This window comes from Dreissena polymorpha, chromosome 15 (genome assembly GCF_020536995.1).
Source record: "Dreissena polymorpha isolate Duluth1 chromosome 15, UMN_Dpol_1.0, whole genome shotgun sequence".
NCBI classification, from domain to species: Eukaryota; Metazoa; Mollusca; class Bivalvia; order Myida; family Dreissenidae; genus Dreissena; species Dreissena polymorpha.
This window is the reverse complement of record NC_068369.1, coordinates 15,082,869-15,102,482: the sequence shown is the minus strand read 5'-3', so window position 1 is coordinate 15,102,482 and position 19,614 is coordinate 15,082,869. Positions and strand designations below refer to the sequence as shown.

The following is a 19,614-nucleotide window of genomic DNA, read 5'->3' as shown; positions in this document are numbered from 1 at the left end:
CAAATGTGTGCGTTATAAACAAGTTCTGCTACTTTGAATACGATCATGATCCTCTGGATCAAACATTCGTCTGTTATCCTGCATTGGACCCGTTTTCATGGATACGTAACTTGACACTAGCAAGAGGTACTTTTACATATGCTCTTCTTAAGTTGCTGATAAATTCATGTGTTTCATGTTTTGACAAACAATGGGGTCAATCTAATGACGTTTGAATTATGTACTTCGCTTTTAACACAATCGCCTAAATAAAAACCTTTTAATAACATCCCAAGATCGTATATTGGTTTACATTTCATTGCTATGTCTGTTTGCAACCAATACAAGGAAGGCAGTCCCGAACGATCTAATATTACTAATAATTCTAGGTAGAACACATGTACAACCTTTGATATTTACATGTCATCATTCTTCTTTGCTTTGCTGCCTGTAGCATATCTCACGCATATGTGCAAGACAATATTGAGTTGCAATTGCCGCTTTGCATTATACGTTTACCTAGTAAACTTTATGAATCAATTCTTGAAATCAATAACGTCGACGTATTAATATTTATTAAATCCATTTAGCATTAACTAAACACAATTTATTGTGGATATTACTAATACAATTAGAATATTTTGAAAATGAGTAACGTCCTCCGCCAATATGTTAATCAATGCACATCGATGTTTCAGTTATTTTGAACACAATTGTGTTCATCAAGTTAATTATGTCAAAGGTTAACCAATTATCTTAGTAAATTGTGTACACTATCATGATTTGACAAGTGTTATGGAGATAAATACCAAGTTATGTTTGATAACCTTCAAAGTAAGTAACGATTCGTTTGCGTAACCATTGTTATGCAACACCATTCAAGATCAGCAACCCTAATACATTAATAACGCAACTAATACTGGCTGTAGATGTGGAAACTGTGTTTGATGTATACACAGAAGAAGCACCAAAAACTTAACTCTGGTCCACTTAACATGAGCCACCTGTTATAATGTGTATATGGACCACATGCATACAATATGTTTATTTATGTCAACATCATGTCACAGATTCCCTATGTGATCGCCCCTTAAGATTAAAACAACATAAATTGCTTTACTATATCTGAGAATTTTGTCATAACCCCAATAAAAGATAACCACACTATGCATAACAACCAGCTGTCTTAATTAATATATATTCGCTAATCAATGAGATTTCCAATAGTGTCCAAACAACAGGTCAATAACCTGACCGATCAAGCATAAGTGGCGTATTTCCAGGTGTGGCTCAATTAAGATTTTCTAAGGTTTGTTTTTTTACTTTCGTGTTTCATTTAATATATTCATATAACAAATTTGAATTAATGACACTTTTAATCTAGAGTCTTACAATTCTCAAGATTGGGTTGATTTTATACAAAAGTAAAATAATACTGAGATAGAAGATGTGTGCCTCCTAATTTATTGATGTGACAACTATTTAAACTTCTAAAACATTTGGATAAATCCCTACACTACCATTAATTGCACATTGTCCACGAATGTCCACATTGGAAAAACAATGCAAGGACACAAATAGCATATTGTCCATCACATTGCAGCAACACCATTATATTTTCGCATACATATATCCAATATTCAGAGATTACGGATTACATGCACATTTTGAAACGTCTGTAAAACATTTGCTTTTGTTGCTTCATTTTTGATAACATCTAAAGATCTTATAATAGTTTACAAATTATTTGTATATCAGATTATTACCAATCTTAGGAAGACAGGAAGTTGCGCACACTCTTATACTTTTGCCAATACTAGCTGGAAGGCATTCAACACCTATGTCATTTACACTTGATAATTTTAGCAAATTCTGGAATATCCTCCTGATTTGATGTGGATCGTGTCTAATTCTTAAAAACAGTCTGTTAAATAAATAATTTGTTGATGTACATAACGCATTACATGCCTTCACATTATAATAGAAGATGCTTCTTATTATATTATAAGTACCCGGCGACTACTGTATTCTCGGCGAAAGTCACTGTGACAGCGTACCAGGAGTTGCCTACTGCAATCCAAGACAAAGGAATGCACATGCGCTGACACCTTTGAAGAAACAAACGGTTCCTGTTCACAAATAGGTATGCTTATTTCATAACATAATAAAATAGGATGTATTTATATAGTCAACATTTCATATTGTTAAATAGTGAAATTACCATTGTAAAAAAGTGAGATCTCCATTTAATTTACCAAAGAATGCGCATAAGCTATATGCTATTATTAAACACAGTCATTATACACATTTTGGTATAGAAAAATATAAAATGTTATCATTAACCAATTTGTTACAATGTATTATTGTCAATACAAACTATTTTCGATGGCATTCTTCAGGATGTACAACGCCAGAAGAAACAGAAACATGTGTCTCTATTTCTTTTACGGAATGCAATGCCAATGTTTGCTCCTGTGCACATTATGCTGAACTGAATACCACAAAGGGAAAATGCGGCTTGAAGAGTGGGTATCTGATAAATTTAAAACAAAATTAACAATATTTACTGCTTTGCTTCATGTATGTTTATGTATTGTATATATCATGTAAATATATTACGGCAATTACAAATACAGACAAGCGATAGTAAATATGTATCTCCTGCATTGTTATCTGGATTTTCATCATTTGTATATTTTATAGTTATTTTTTGACAAAGTCCATTGTATCTTATTGAGGCAGTGATGTTAATGTGGATTGATAAAAATAAATTCATGCGAATAACAGTAATGCATATGAGATATGTATTTCAGGAATTGGTAGTAATTGCACCTCTGAAGTTGATTGCAATCATATCAATGGTGCATTATGCGATGACCAAAAAACCAACACATGCGTATGTGATAGGCAGTTTAAATTGAGTAATGGCAAATGTGCACCTAAAGGTAAGGCATGGATGTATTTATGAAGGATGTCTTATTAAGGAAACCCTAAATTGCATTTTAAACCAGTGTAAATGATGAGGCAAATAAATGATATATGCCGTTTTGTGAGATCATTTGTGTCAAACAGAAATGGTAGAATTACTGAATATGCGAATCCGCACGTCCATGTGTTGCGTAATTTGTACCTTTTAATATTATTATCATATGCCATGGGATTTCAGTTCCAGGGGACTCATGCACACCCGGTGGGGACGACTGTCGAAACATTACAGGGGACGCAATCTGCAGCCTAAAGACAAAGCAATGCAGTTGCTACGACACACGTAAAGTGGTCGGAGGACATTGTCATACGATATGTAAGTCTATGCATTTATATTACCTTCCACTACGGACTAATATAAAACAAAATGAAAACTTTCAGAGAACCAAGAACGCAGCAAAACCAATCTTACAGTTAAGGTCATTAAGGAGCAATATAAGAATGATTCACATACTGAGAAATAATAAACCTTGATCAGTTTTACCATCAAAACATAATCATAAATAAACACGTACATTCATTTAATTATGTTATTCAAGAAGAAGATGATACACACATGAAAAAAAAACACATTGCATTAACTTAGTCGAGGTAAAGGCAGTATTGTGTGTGTTCATGTTTATATAAAACATAACCTAGTTTTTAAAAGTAATTGTGTAATCGTTTTACAGCATGTACATTTTCCGATCCTTCACCTTGCAAACTTATTTCCAACGGTGAATGCAGGAATGGGGTATGCGCTTGTTCATTCGCAGCGGTACTCAATACAACAACAGGGGAATGCAAGAGCAAAGGTATGTTGGCCTTATCAGAATTGCCATTAACGAGTTGCTGTCAGTCTTAGTTTGGGGTGTGTGTGTGTGTGGGCGGGGGGAGACGGTAATAAAATAAATATACCTCAAAAACATGTATGTGCATAAGACACATATTATGGTCCACTATTGTAGGAATTGGAGACACGTGTTATGTTGACGAAGCCTGTGCCTTTGTGAAGAATGCCAAATGTGACTCCGAAATGAAAATGTGTGTATGTGACGACACCAGAAAGGTTGATGGAAACGCCTGTGTTCCTAGAGGTAGTAACTTTTAATTTTTATCTCGGATATAATTATTTTATAATTTCCAAACGATTTTTGCATTACATTATTTGTTTTGTTAAATTTGTCAACAAATTGTAAGGCAAAAATGTCATGCCTAATTGTCGTTATTAAATGTTGAGGGTGAGGCAGTTAAAAAACTACATAACTAACCTTCGTAAAAGTATAAAATTATTATGCAGTGCCCGGGGATGCTTGCGAACAAGGCTCAAAGAATTGCCAGGGCATTTCCGGTGATTTGTTTTGTGACGCTGTTACGAACAAGTGTTCCTGCGCAAGCACGTATACAGCTTCTAATGGCGCGTGTGTACAGAAACGTATGTATTCATTTTAAATCAATCAGAACAGCTACTTACATTGTTATTTTACCGTGGGCGTAATCCATTTGAAATGAAATACTAACCAAGTACTACTTAAAACTGGATATACCATTTAAGATTAGGATTGATTTTCTGTAAATATCAATCTACATATTCACTCAGGCTGCTCTGACGACCTTGGTTGTGGTGGTATAGCACATATAAAATGCATCAACACAGCATGCACCTGTTCGGTAACATCGGAGCTTAACAGAACAAATGGATTATGCGAAAGCAAAGGTAAGGCTGGTATTTTTTTAAATAGATTTTCTTTTGAAAACTTTTATAGGTTTCATTTAGGTAGTCAATAAATTATAATGCAACTTACTTCGTTCTCTTACACGATGAATAGCTTCTATTTAAAATTAAATACATATTGTAACGTAATGTTTATAAAACAAATGACATGCTAAAATTCTGAGATAGTTGCGCTAAATTTCATAGTACAATGCTGTTGTAATTGAGTCAACACTTGAAACGATAAACATGCATTTATTCCTAACTGCGGTTAATGCATGCAATTTTTTTAAATTAAGAAATGCTTGCAGTTATGTTAAACTTTAACTGTTGATTGGATAAAAATAGGACTCGGAAGTTCCTGTGTCACCGATATTGAATGTGGGCTGGTCACAGGTGCAATGTGTGATAACGCTCAACCGCGTGTTTGTGTTTGTGGTGAAAAGTATGAGATGAACGATGCTGAGTGTATATTAAAACGTAAGTTGTTGTTGTTGCTTTTGTCCATGTCATTTAAATTTAATTATAAATTAATGGTAGTAAATGTGTCAACTGTAATCTCAGAATTGATGTGTACTTGTATGAACTATTTTATTTTCAGAACCAGGAGTTCTATATCTCAACAGAGTTGGCATTTTTGTTGCTCAGTATATCGAACATGACGAACACTTTGCGACTTTCCGATGTGACTACAGAATAGATCATGGCTTCTATTACCAGATACAATGGTATGCCGGCACAGTTATATACGATGTATATTCATTAGTTGTACCTTAAGAGTGTCTTTGAAGAACATTAATGTATGATAAATGTAGTTAAAACTCGAATTATTTTAACATTTTTAAACCAATTTTATAAACCAAAGAACAAGCAATGTAATACATGATTAAATCAAATATGTATACTAAAACAAAAAAGGTATCTCGATGGCGAAATGATTAATTCTACCGACATAGTAGACTCGTCCAAAGCATCGGAGGCGTCAGTATTAAAGGACGTCGAACTCTACGATTTAAACCCTATGGTCTTTCAGTTCGACTCAAAGGTAAACATGCATGTTCATTTACCCAGCATATAAATGTTTACGTAATCGATAGCACTCAGTTTTTCATGAAAAGCAATGTTCCGTTATAGTTACAAACTGCGTTTTTATCCTACATGAGGTAAACAAGGATATACGAATCTATTGTTAACACGTTATCATTTAATTTAAACTTTTGTCTGTCGTATTTTAATTAAATCTAATCGAGAATATCTTAAAATTAAATAATGTTAGTTAAAAAACTTCACTTAATCCTAACATACAATATGTTCTTGCAATTATTGTCTTCAAGTTGCGTTGCCGAGTAACTGCCTTCAACGAAAGCGGTACAATTGCAATTAAGATCGTGGAAAGCAACGAATTTACACCAATGAAAGTGGGTATATACAGTTTGATGGATTGCACGCCCTAATATTTGTTGCTAGTATTTATATGATTTAGAAATGGGAAATGTATGCAAAGAGTGATTTTACAACCATGAAGCTATCATACAATTGTAAATTGACATAAACCTATATATCACAAATATACCCGTAACAATAAGTGTGAATTATCTTGTATATAGGCACACGAACAACTGTATTTCATAGCACTGTATGTTTAACTGGATATTTTGTCTGACATGAAACCAGTTCGCAAGTTCTATTTGTTTTAAGGTTGTCACTGATAATAAATTTAAAAGAAAACCCCATTATATTGATTTATTGCAGATTTCATCGAGATCTCTTACATTTACTCGAGGACAAAGTGCGTCATTCACTGTGACACTGTACGTTCCGTTTGGTTGTGGTACACACTCGGAAGACTGTCGACTGCAGTATCTTCTATATGACCCGTCGGACCTCTACGATTGCATTGATTCGACCATTGCAGTGTTGCACAGCGATACGTGCGGAGGCCGTATTAAAGGGTCAACTAAAACTGATATTGAAACGTTTTCTTTAACAAAACATGAAACAACTATAACAATAGTCGCGAAAAACAACAACAAATATAAACTGAAAAGCCAGTTTCAGTTGAAGCTTCAAACATTCTCGGATGATAATCTAAAGAATCTTTGGCAAGGGTTTACAACCACAATTGCAGTAATTTCTTTCAGTATTTTTGTTAAATGTGTTTTGCCTTTTTGATCAGAATAATTATGTTCCTTTTTGTTCTTAAGAGTTTGTTAAGGTAAACATGCAACATCAATTTCAATATTTCGGATACAGATATTTATTTGAAACTAGACATGTGTTCGGGGTCATTGTGTGAGGTCATTGACGAAATTCAATAAATCTGACCTGCAATGTAGCAGAAGTATGCCCCTGTATTGTCTATCGACAAAACACGTTCTATGATCTACGATAAAAAGGCAAATACGTATTTTGTTTTCTATTTAATACGAATGTTTTCATTTTTAGTATAAAAATAACTACAAAAGCAACAATAACGCTAGTAAACGTCCAATATTTATTTCAAATTTCTTGGTGAGCATTTTACGTATTGTGAGTATATTGTTTGTAGGTACATGTTACTGATGGCCATTCGATTCAAAACAGTCATTGTTATGCTCATGTCGACCCGCATATGAGGACCTTTGATGGACGGTATGTATATTTGTGTTCTTATACATATGAAAGGCTTATTCAATTTCTCCCGAATAGACTCTTTTGATGGTTTATTTAAGTGAACGGGTTTGTTCAACGCTAAATAACCGCTAATAAAAGCAGACTAAAAACGCGTGATAAAGCAAAAGTTAAGAGGTCGTCTTCAATCCAGCAAGCGATAATACCCCAATGTATTTTCATTCTTTCAAATGATACTATGTCATTGCAACAAAACAAACTGATAGTATATTTTTATAATGTTAGTAGTCTTGGTTAGTGTATGTACATAGTCAATCATATGTGGGTATGCACCTAAATTTGTTTTCTGTTTAGCACGTACGAAAACCAAAATACTGGCGAATTCATCCTTGTCCGTCATAAGAAATATCCCATTGAAGTAAGATCGTTTTAGTTTATACTTCCATTATCACTTCGTTTATGCTTAATAATAGTAAATACTTTATAAATCATCGTTAAATGTGCATTTTTAGCGACATTTATTAATGTATACAGAGATGATTATTTTTAAATCATATACCTGTTTGTCGAAGTTGTTATTCTTCACGTGTCGGAATTAATTACAAAATAAACAGCATTTCCCTGGTGCGCACAGAGAAACGGACTGGCGAATCATCCTATTTATGCTTGCATTTTTCCACTAACAATATAACATTATTATAATCACTTGCTGTCAATAATCTTTTAAGGTCGACATGATTACACAGCCTTGTTCCATTGGGGGTTCAAAACCAACATGTGCTTGCGCCGTAAACGTAAGAGCTGGAGGTGATATATTCACCATAAACCACTGTAGCGGGCACCTAACGAAATACCTATCCGATAAGGATGGAGTACTGATAGTGTACCGGGAAAGTTCTTCGCAATATAAGGTTCGTGTAAAGAGCTGAATCATAATATTCTGAAAAATCGTTTCAGTGATCAAATCTTGGTTTTTGTGACGGAATATTTTAGTAAACGTTTTGTTTTAAGAAGAATATATGCACACGTTTAACTTGTATACAATAACGTTTTACAGCATATGACTCGAAAGCAGTTTAAATGGCAGGAACACGATTGTTATACAGCATACTTGCTTAGGAAGAAGTATGTTTATCAAACTTAAGTAAATTCGTCATTTTTTTATATCTACATATGTGTTGGTACAGTGTGATACTGTCGTTATAGTTATAAAGGTGTATTAATGAGTGTTATCCCTTATAGTTATTTCTGCATTATTTATTATGATAATTTCAATACTAGATAATACTGCCCACCGGAATGTCTGTGAACATATACTTGACGATGTGGGGTAAAAACTACTGGATGAATGTGGACATTTATCCATCACCACATGACATCAATCAGGTTGAAGGATTGTGTGGAAATTATAACGGCGATCCAGAAGATGATTTTATCATGCGAAACAGTGGAACTTTGTTGACACCAAGTTCTGATAACTCAAAAAGGATCTGGCCTTGGGGAGTCTACCCGGATGAATTTTCTTTTTCATGGGAGTAAGTTGTTCTATCTCTCCATTAAACATGTCAGGCAAAATAAATTGATACTTTCGAAAAGGGTGTTTAATTGTCCTTTTGTATACGTATGTCCCAATAAGGTAAACATAGGGGCAATATATTTAGCTGTCCCTGCTTAAATAAATTCTGGAGATAATAATAAATACTAATTTTTAACCGTTTGTATTTATTATTATCTCCCGAATTTATTTTAGCAGGTAGAGCGATTTGTTTTTCCCGTGTCTGTTTACAAGTGATCTTTTATGTTTCAAGCCTTACTCACAAATGGAAGGAGAGCTTGCTTAACCCAGTTGTCTACGAGAACACGTTGCCGTGGAATCGGAATCAAACGTTTTGCATTTGTCCTGGTATACCAGCAAACAACTTTCAGTCCGTCTGCTCCAAGCACGAGGACGATTCGTGTAACAAAACTGTTGTGAGACGAGGAACCCTGATTCCCGGTACCCTATTCAGAGATAAGAGAGAAGCGGCTAGTTCAGTTAAGAAACACAGAGTCGAAAGTCATGTGAAGCAGCGACTCAATAAAATGACAAACTCCTGGCATAATAAGGTTCTACATATACGCAACAAGGTAATATGAGTTCTACTTCAGATTTAACTTGCTTTTATCTAAACTATCTTTCAGGATGTTAATTCAAGTTACAACATAGATTTTCAACCTCTTTTAAACGAAGTAAATTCTAATGAATCTTTTTAAACGACAATTTTAACAGCGAGAGTCTACGTCAGACCCTGCGAATATGAGCTCCGAGGAAGCACGTGCATATTGTTCAGATGCATTCCTAAGCTGTGCAAGTGTGCAGGCTGCAAAGGATCAGATTGATACGGACCTAAATAAAACCCTAGAAGACTGTGCATTTGACATGGTGGTACGGACGTTTATATTTAAATAACATTGTTTGCTTCTTTGTCTTTTTATCGTAGCAAACATTATCATTGTTTGCTATAAGAAGCAACACACAAAACTACAGTCAGTGTATTTGCAATTCTCTTTTAAATGATACTTCACAGGGTTTTATGGTTGCACTTTTAATAACTCGTCTCTCACTTTGTACATTGTTTGAAAATATTGTTTAATGAATTGCTTCAGATGACAGGGAATTCACAGTGGGTTACTGCTCATTGCGATGCGCAGACACAGGCACTTCAGATGGAAATTCAGAAAAATGAGACAATAGCTAAAGTTTTTCCAGACATAGTCAAAATCGTGAAGGATAATTCTTGTCCGTCTAATTGTAGCAGTAATGGGAAATGCGTGTCAGGTAGTATAATAGTTACAATCAAATTAAGTGGAATCTAAATAGAGGTCATGGCTATACTATTGCCTTACATATAGAAATATAAGAATCATTATATTCATGCCAATAATGTTTCAGGTACATGCCAGTGCTTTGACGGTTATGGGACGGATCTCTGCCTTATTGAGCTCTCAAAACCACCTCAGTTGCAAGAACTCGGCACCAAAGGGACTTGTGATATCGGCAAAGGAGATATTTGTGACTGCATCCCAATAGTTGGTGACGGCTTTGTCGAGACCGCAATTTGTAACGTGACCGTATATGAGGTATTTCATTTACATATTGTATATCAAATATGACGGATGAGTGTGTTATAAATACTACTTTTTTCACTTTTTACATCATTTTACATACCAATGATTATGTTTTTCCAGACGAATGAAAAAAATGTCTTCACAATGTCAAAAGCGTTAAGCCGTTCATGCGAATACAACAACCTCAACGAAATATGCGCACCTGTGCAGGATGTCAAACGAAGACGTAAGAGGTCGAAAAAAACGATCTTCGCAACCATGTATCAGATTTCCGTCAGCAATGATGCAATACACTTTTGCAGCCCGTCTAAAGTTATTGTTTTGGATGGCACATGTCAAGACTCTTTCGTAGATTCCGCTGGAGACACAGTCATGATTTTGAAACATGGGTACTGTTACATCGAGGGCAGATGTGTTTTGGAAGCGACGACTGGAGATGATTCGTGCACGGAATGCAAACCTGCGTCCGCTACATTTGAGTGGACAAACGGTAGGAATGAATGTAGTATGTGTCAGTAAAAGTGTTAGTACATTATAATTAGTATAATTGAAATATATAGCAAAGCAGTATATATATAATATGTGTATAATATTTTGTCGATTTTACAAACTCTGCTATCTTCTTTCCGCAAGTGTGCCATGGAAGCAGTAAACACGAGAAACCAAACATGTTAGGCATCGCAATCGGTATTCCTGTCGGAATATTGGTGCTCCTTGGAGTAATACTCGTTAGTGTTCTGGTGGCGAAGAAACAAATGCAAAACAGAACCGTTCAAGCAAGGTATTATGATTAAATATGATATTTAAATATATATTTAATTCTGTGTAAAACATTCGAAATATTAGTACATATACAATTGTGTCTTTAAATATTTCGTTTAAACTTTGGAATAAAACATTTGTCTGAAACTGTTTTGTTCCAAGACAGGTGTAAATTTGAAAATTATATTGAAATCCCCAACTCAAGTATCGTCATTTGTTTTAGAAGTAAGAAATATAATTATGTCTGGTTGTAGTTTAACTATTTATTCGTATTGTTTATTTATCTGCATCAAACTAGCATATCGTCTAAATTTGTTTTAATAGTCATTGGTTATACTCATCATAGCACTAACAACACTCAATGAACACGATGTTTTGTACACACATACAACGCTTATAAGAGTGTAACATGGAATTTTCTTCAAACAGGGTTGATGTCGGTCTTTATGATTCTACTGCTTCCAACAAGACGTTACAGCTGCGTGAAGACCATGATTTGTTTACAAACACGGTTGAACCCATGCATATTGATGGCGATGGATTCCAATTGGAATTGCCAGAAGAGCAAGGGAGGAGTCCAACTAGTGCTTCAACGTCAAGAACATGAACGACCTGTCAAATCTAAAAAAAGGTCGGAAACAACTCAAACGAATACCATTATTGGATGGCCAGTAACAGCTTGGTCGAATTCCACAATTCAAAGGATGACTCATAACAATTATAGAAACGTCAATTTAAGCTTAGAACCTATTTGGTTTATGGATATTTGGTTTGCAAATATAAAACACATTTATATCGGAATGTGTCAATTATAAGTAAAACATTTACGTGTTAAGTTTATGATATTACAGAGACTGAACAGAGAAGTATTTATTATAAATGATACAGTTACACTCAATACATGTATATGATATCATGTTTGAGATTTGTTAATATTATGAGTTATTATTGCAGTGGATAGTTTGTCTTAAATAAACGTCTTTAATGAAAACATATACAAAGTAGCACGTTCAATCTAGAAGTAGGCATGTAAAATAGCGTTGCCATTGTGTATTTGTTATATTATATATTGGTTTTGTTTTTTGGTGTGTTTTTTTTTCGTTTTGTAGATGTGCCTTTATTTTTGTTTTCGATATGTGTCTTGTTGTTTTATCCTTTTTTAAATTTGACATTTTCCTACGATAAATGATGCTTTAGTATTCCGACTCCTGTTTAAACTGACTTGCTAATTAAACTGATATACCCGGATATCTCTTACAAGCATGCACTTTATATTCAAAACGGTTCCGTTATTTTCACAAAACAACAACATTCTGTACAAAGTAGATTTGCTTACTAACTTTCACGTACTAAAATGTTGTTAATAGTTGGTAAATAATAACAATAACCATGCATATAAGCTTAGGACAAGCGATGTACCAAATGCACTCTGATACTATCTTAAACCGTGTATATTTGGTTTGCAGATATAAATTACATTTATTTAGTTTAAACATATTTGTTTAAGCTCGATTGCGTAGAAAGTACTTTCTGCTTATTTGAAACGCTCTCGAGTCCGTTTTCTGGGCCTAAACCAGTACTTGGTGTCTTTGGAGGAGATCGAAAAAACGCTCCCACAATTGGATTACATAACATTTATTTAAAGTTATATCGGAAGGTGTCAATATAATTTGAAACATTTACGTGTTGAGATCTTAATATAACACAGATTGAACAGACAAGTATGTTTTATACATAATACAGTAACACAAAATGTTACATATCATGTTTAAGATGTGTTAATATTATGAGTTAAAATTGCAGTGGATAGTGTGTCTTAAATAATCGTCTTTAATGAAAACATTTAAAAACATAACACGTTTAATTTAGAAGTAGGCATGTACAATAGCCGTGACATTGTTTTTTTTTTAAATTATATATTTGTTGTTTTGATTTTTTTGTTTTGTAGATGTGCCTTTATTTTAGTTTTCGATTTGTGTGAGTGCACTTTATATTCCAAACGGTTCCGTTTTTTACAGAACAAAAACATACTGTACATAGTACATTTGCATTCAAACTGTATTTTAATAATGCTGTCATCTTAACATTTAAACAATTAATCCAGATAACTGGAAAACGGATGTTTTATTTTGTGGGTTATATAATTTTACCGTTTAATTATTTGTATTTTCCAATTTAAGTAATAGTATTTCAGTCCCACGTATTGTATGTACAAGCTTAGCGATAAACCGGTAATAATTGAACATGTCTCTATGGCTAATTATTGGTATTCTTAAATCAAACTACGGGAAAAGGGTGAAAGAAATTATTATACGTCAAATACATTCACTTTGTTATATTTCACCTTAATGAAGATACCGGTTTGTCTTGTTGTTGTTTTTAATAATTAAATTAGTTTCCTTTAAAACGTTTCAATACTTTCATGCGTTATTGTGAATTTTGACATTCATGTCTGTTAACATGTGGCCATTTGTTTATAATGTTTATTGTTACAATTATGTGCATTTTACTAACTTATACAAACCATTTGTTAACAATTACCCGCATGTCCCTTGAGTTTGTTTCCTCACTTTTTACGTAATCAAAAATAAAATTCTAACATTTACAACTGAAGTTGTCTTATATTGCATCCGTGTACGAGAGTAAAATTCGAAATACTCTTCACATAAAAATCTTTATCTATTTGCTTCAGACATGTAAAAAGGAAAAAAAATCGTAACTCGATACTTCATTTGCATATTGTTTGCTTTGTAAATGTAATGGAAGTACGCCAAGATGTTACAAAACACAAATAAGAGAACATAACAGATACATTTTTGCGACTTAAGCATATACATCTCGTGTCAATGAACTTACATGCATAACTTTAAACAACATATAAAGGTAATTTGCATTTATTATAAATGGCTATACCTAGTTTTCATGCTACACTTTATATGCACATATCATATTATTAAAACAATGTTTGGATACAATACGAGTAAAGGTCAACGTCCCTGCAGATGTCGTCCTCCTTCGCTGCAGAGTAATCGATATATCATTAAGGAGATAAATATAAAAATATCCGTTAAATTTAGTTTAAACCTAGTTATTTCAGCTCCATTGCATCGAAATCCTAAGGCTTATTTGAAACGCTTTCGAGTTCGTTTCCTGGGTTTAGAACCAGTACTTGGTGTCTTTGGGGGGATCTATAAATAGGTTTAAACTAATATCTACCCAGAATATAACGTCTAATGATAATTCTTATTGCGCACACACTATTTAATCTGATGCACATAAATTCGATTCAGCAACACAACTAACAAAATGTTATAATGTGGAGAGGAGTGCGAACAAAAACGTTAATAATATAAGGATGATTTATATAAATATTACACAATTAACAACGATAACAATCGCCAGTCAGTATTAGACAACAAAACGAAGACAGATTTTAATCGAATGTTCGAACGCAAGGTGAACAGCATAAAATCCAAATCAACTTAAGAATTTTGGAAAATGTGAAAAATTATTCCCGATTCCGAACGGAAAAACAATTAAATTCGATGGGTTTGTTGAACACTTTAAAACCTTGCTAAAATGAAGGTTATATTAATAATGAAAACCGTATAAATATAGTTTTATTTCGACCGTAACCATAACTCCGGCAGTTCGTTCAAAGATCTCGATAGATACATATGAATGGGCGAAATCGTTATGGCCAAGAAACGATAAGGTAGTATTCAGGCCTGTTCTTCGGATAATATAATATACGAATATATTTGTTTAAGTGTCCATTTAACAGGTCGCGCATTGGAACTGTTATTTAATGATCAAGCCCGTGACATTTTCACACAGCTGGTAAACAGGCCTGATTATTCCCCTTAAAAAAATGGCGATCTATCAATATACAACCATTATCTTGGTACAACCATTGTGAGTTATTCATTAGCATACTAAACGAACGCTTTACAAAACGGGCTATTGATGATGACATTTTAACTGGCGCACAGTTCGGGTTCAAACCGGGCTAAAGTACAGTCGGCGCAATATTGCTTCTTTAATTATATAGAAAGCCATATGCATCATAAACAGACAACTATATTGATGTGTGTCGATTATTTAAAGGTTTGTGACTTAACGGATCGTACTTATATCTGGTTTAAGCTCATTCGGTCTGGTATCGATGACAAATTGTTGTCCATTTTTCGATCTTTGTATTATCATATTACATTGGGTGTTAACATATGAATAGTATTTCTAAATGTTTTGAATCCGCCATCATTTAACACAAAGGGGAGATATGTTCGCCGATAGTGTTTTCAATGTTCGTAAATGGCACTGAGTTGAACATAAAAGCCGACATAAATGCGGTCATTACTATTTATTAATTATCAATATACCTTCTTTTACTCGCCGACGACGCAAAACTTATCTAAAAATCCGAACAGGGCTTACACTCTTACCTGAACCATTGTCTCGAGCATTACATGAAATTGAATATAACGGTCAATGTCGACAATTCAAAAAGTGCTTTCATAATGCAGATTTGAGATGGAATAAAGTTGGGTGTATAGCAATAAACCAATTGAAATCGTGAAGAATTTGAATTATCAAGGAATACTTATGTCAAGGAACGGCGCATTTAAACAAGCCACACATATTGTATCCACAGAAGCGCTTAGGGCGATGAATTAATTGATGTTTAAATTAATGTTTAATCTGTTTGATGCCTCGATTCTTAATTATGGGAGCGATGTGAGGGAGTTAACAAAAGCTGAACATATTGAAGGATCCCAACGCAAATCCTGCAAATGGCTTTTAAATGAGAAAGCTTCCACACATTAAAATGCTTTGTGTGCCGCAGTAGATAGATACCCGATGTATAATATATAATATGTAAATGTCGATATATACGAGTAGTTAAATATTTCTTATGATATTTGAACGAAAAATCGTCCAACTTTATTTTGAGCAATATAATTCGTACATTATTCACTGTTTCATACAGGCCCAGAATGAATTATTGTCATTCACGACTTTAACATTGGAAAGCACATCAATTGGAAAGACATTGTCAACATATCGAATTGATCATTCAGACGGATGTTAAAAATTATATCGGCATGGCCATGATAGTAGATCGATAGATAAGGACCAGTTACCATTGTACAAGTATATATCATCATTTTATTACAAGTGAATTATTATATTATATTGTATTTATATTTTCCAACAGTTTAAGAAGCGTTGTTGTTCGTTTTTGACTCCAAATATTACGACCATGGTTTTGGCATCGGTTGCCTTTTAGTTGTATGTGTTTTTATCTTATATTTATTCGGTCACTGTCCAGGTCAGCAAAAGCGTTTTTGAGAAATGATCAACTTTACCGTTGAGTGTCGAGCCTTCTATTTTGTATAATCGGTACTGTTATAGTTTAATATTGAACGGTTCGATTGTGTGAAGGTTATGTATCCGTTATACACTCCCGCGATTTTCGACATGCATCGAAGTGCATATTCTAGTGTTCATGGTTACATTCGGTAAGGTCCGATCTACGTCTTTTTCATGTAAAATGGATGTTTGTTTTTGAAAATATTCAAGATTATACATACAATCATTGATCACTGGTTGTTAAACAAAAGGGTAAATTATACCGTTACATGAAAACACGTTGTAATACATAACCTTTGTATCACATAGCGTTCAGTAAATATCGAATTGTAATGGTAACGGTCGCAATGTATTATTATCATTCGTAAAATAATTGTGTTCAACTAAAAAGGCGTATATGTACACTTGTTATACTAACATACATAGTTGTAAAAACTTAACAACATTATTTTTTTTCCGTATATAATCAGAACAGAACAGAACATATTTTGGTTTGGAACAATTTTGTCAAGAAAATGTATGATACATCAAATTCAAACGTTTCTTTCATCCGTGATATTGTATACTTTAATTTGCAAATTTACGAACAAATAACTTGTACAATAAGATTGATATGTTTCAATATGTTACACATACACAATAAGATTGTTTAAACTACACGTGTCTGACTTGGGGTCAGGTTTGAATTTAATACACACTGTATACAATAAAGCGGTTCTTACAGCGGCCTTGTAACAGCTATGAAAAGAGCATATATGCATATTTTTATAAGATTCAGATACTAATGATAGTAATGTTCTTGTTTTGAATTTCCAAATAGTGATTGTATATAATGTTACAAACGCGTATGTCGTTAATATTATTGCATTGTTTATATCACATTTAACATATCGGGGTAAAATAATTTATGTCACAATTGCACAACGGTTTAATAATTACTTAATAAACTACTTGTTCGTGTTATTTGGTATATCAATCTCTAAAACAATGCTGATGACGGAAGTAAAATGATTAAGGTTTGGAAATAATTGTGCATGGGTACACTACCTTGAAAGAAAGAGTCATTATTCGATTTTATTAGAACTTATCGTTCTGTAACTGCCAACAAACGAAATTAAGACAGTGAACAGCAGCGACTTTTGCTAATAAATGTAAGTAAATGCATATAGTCACTTGTCTTAAATAAAAGACAAATGCATGTTTACACGAACTATAATGCTGATAATGTTTCTTGAGTAATATTACTGAATATGTAGTAACGATTTAGTGCTTTTAATTTATTATTCTATCTGACATTGCAAGGGAATAATTTTTTATACTTTATAAAGCTACAAATTCAAAATAGAAGGTTTAAGTACGATTCATAAACTTGAAATTTCGACCACTCTATATTCTACCACTTGCATTAATTTACACATCGTTCATTTGATTAACACTAAATGATACTGCAGGTGCATGTCATATATGAAGAATCGCTGTACCAAAGTTACCGTAAACATCGTCATGCACTCGTATCTATCCCCATATGCAAACCTTTGATTGCAAGTACGTATCGAAGTTGACATGAACGTTGACAAGAGAACAAATTATACACGCTCTCAGCAAAAGCATTGTTTTTTTACTTTGACTTTATCACTTATACATAGTTTCCCACCCTTTTCAATGAGATTATTCTTTATCATTTAGTATGAAAACCAGAATTCCGGAGAATGTGTTTTAGATCACCACAAGACGGGTTCAATAAAAGTAAGTATCATATGTTATGTCAAATTTGACTTAACGTTTGCCATTCAAGTATTAGACATAAAGCATAAAGTGTTTGGATATTTAACAAGTCTCTATCCTGTGTAAAGTTTAATATTTTATCTTATTGAACCACACATTTGTAATTATTGTAAACTGGATACATTTGCAAATTGACGTGATAACACAAACCTGCTCACCACGCTGGGGACCGGAACCAACTTGTGTGTGCGCAGTTAATATGTGTGCGGGTGGTTATATATTCACCATAAAACATTGCCGAGACCATCTAACAAAATACCTTTCAAACTTAGACGGCACACTTTAAGTGCACCGCAACAGCTCTTCACTATATCAGGTTAATATCTTCATCACATGCAACGATATTTTTCATTACATTTGAAAAGTATAACGTTGGTAGAAAGAATTGCAGCAATCAATTTAAACCGTCAATCTAGCTATGTTACTGTGTTTATAACAACAATATTAAAAAATGACACATATTGCAAGAAACAATCCCTCATAAAACTACATGCACATGCACAATGATCCAATTGAAGTGTTTTTTTTAAATAAAAAAACTGTAATAATAACTGTACATACTATCCATTTCCTAATAATACGTGCCATAATTAAAGTGCAACGAGACCAACACATAACACATTTCACCTACATTGGGATTATAGAAGTTCATGTGCGAAATTATAATTGACCATCTGTTAAGTTGTTACTGTTTGTTAATATTCTGCACGTGGTTATTGGATGTTTCATCGTTTGTTTAAGCTTTACGTATGATAATTTCCGTTGGTTCTTAAACATAAGCACAAGAATTTTTTTTGTATTTGTGTTTTGCTCTATTTCCAATAGAAAGCGGACACTATGCATATAAAGTATCGAGTAACAAGTTTCTCCATTTTTAAAGGTTAAAGAATATTAATTTACGTCAACGAGCAAAATCAAATCTGTTTCAGTGTTTGTTCAATAAACTAAGGCCTTTAGGTTTTTGTTCATTCAGATTAATTTATTAGATATCAGCAATCAAAATGTATACTGCTTTTAAATTTTCTTTTGTAAGACTGAATTGGAAGATGAATCATTTAATTGATAAATTAATTAGTCAACCAATCATTTATTTAGACAGTCATTCAATCAATCTATGCAGGTAAGATGTTATATACATACTGCCTTACTTTTGCTATAATGTTTACACTTTTGCAGCTTAAACAAAATACATTAGCATGGGAATGTGTATATATCTATATGTGATTTGGTTTTCTTCGTTTCATTATTACTAAAAATGTATCGAACTCAATAGAATCGCAACATTAACAACTGTTTTATTCACTCTGGCAAACGTATGC

At 33.3% G+C, this 19,614-nt stretch overlaps 1 protein-coding gene across 1 annotated transcript; it reads left to right on the top strand.

The window, feature by feature from the left end:
* Window positions 1-2,382: 2,382 nt before the first annotated feature.
* On the top strand, window positions 2,383-13,745 carry LOC127859566 (uncharacterized). The gene is made up of 23 exons (XM_052397051.1): window positions 2,383-2,504; window positions 2,793-2,924; window positions 3,146-3,280; window positions 3,636-3,758; window positions 3,912-4,040; window positions 4,244-4,378; window positions 4,544-4,660; window positions 5,006-5,137; window positions 5,259-5,385; window positions 5,576-5,702; window positions 5,992-6,075; window positions 6,410-6,784; window positions 7,206-7,288; window positions 7,622-7,685; window positions 7,996-8,178; window positions 8,549-8,802; window positions 9,076-9,394; window positions 9,537-9,692; window positions 9,914-10,085; window positions 10,200-10,387; window positions 10,496-10,865; window positions 11,009-11,156; window positions 11,567-13,745. Exons 5-23 carry the CDS (start codon window positions 3,980-3,982, stop codon window positions 11,742-11,744), a joined length of 3,273 nt encoding a protein of 1,090 aa, XP_052253011.1. The 5' UTR covers window positions 2,383-2,504; window positions 2,793-2,924; window positions 3,146-3,280; window positions 3,636-3,758; window positions 3,912-3,979; the 3' UTR covers window positions 11,745-13,745.
* Window positions 13,746-19,614: the final 5,869 nt, after the last annotated feature.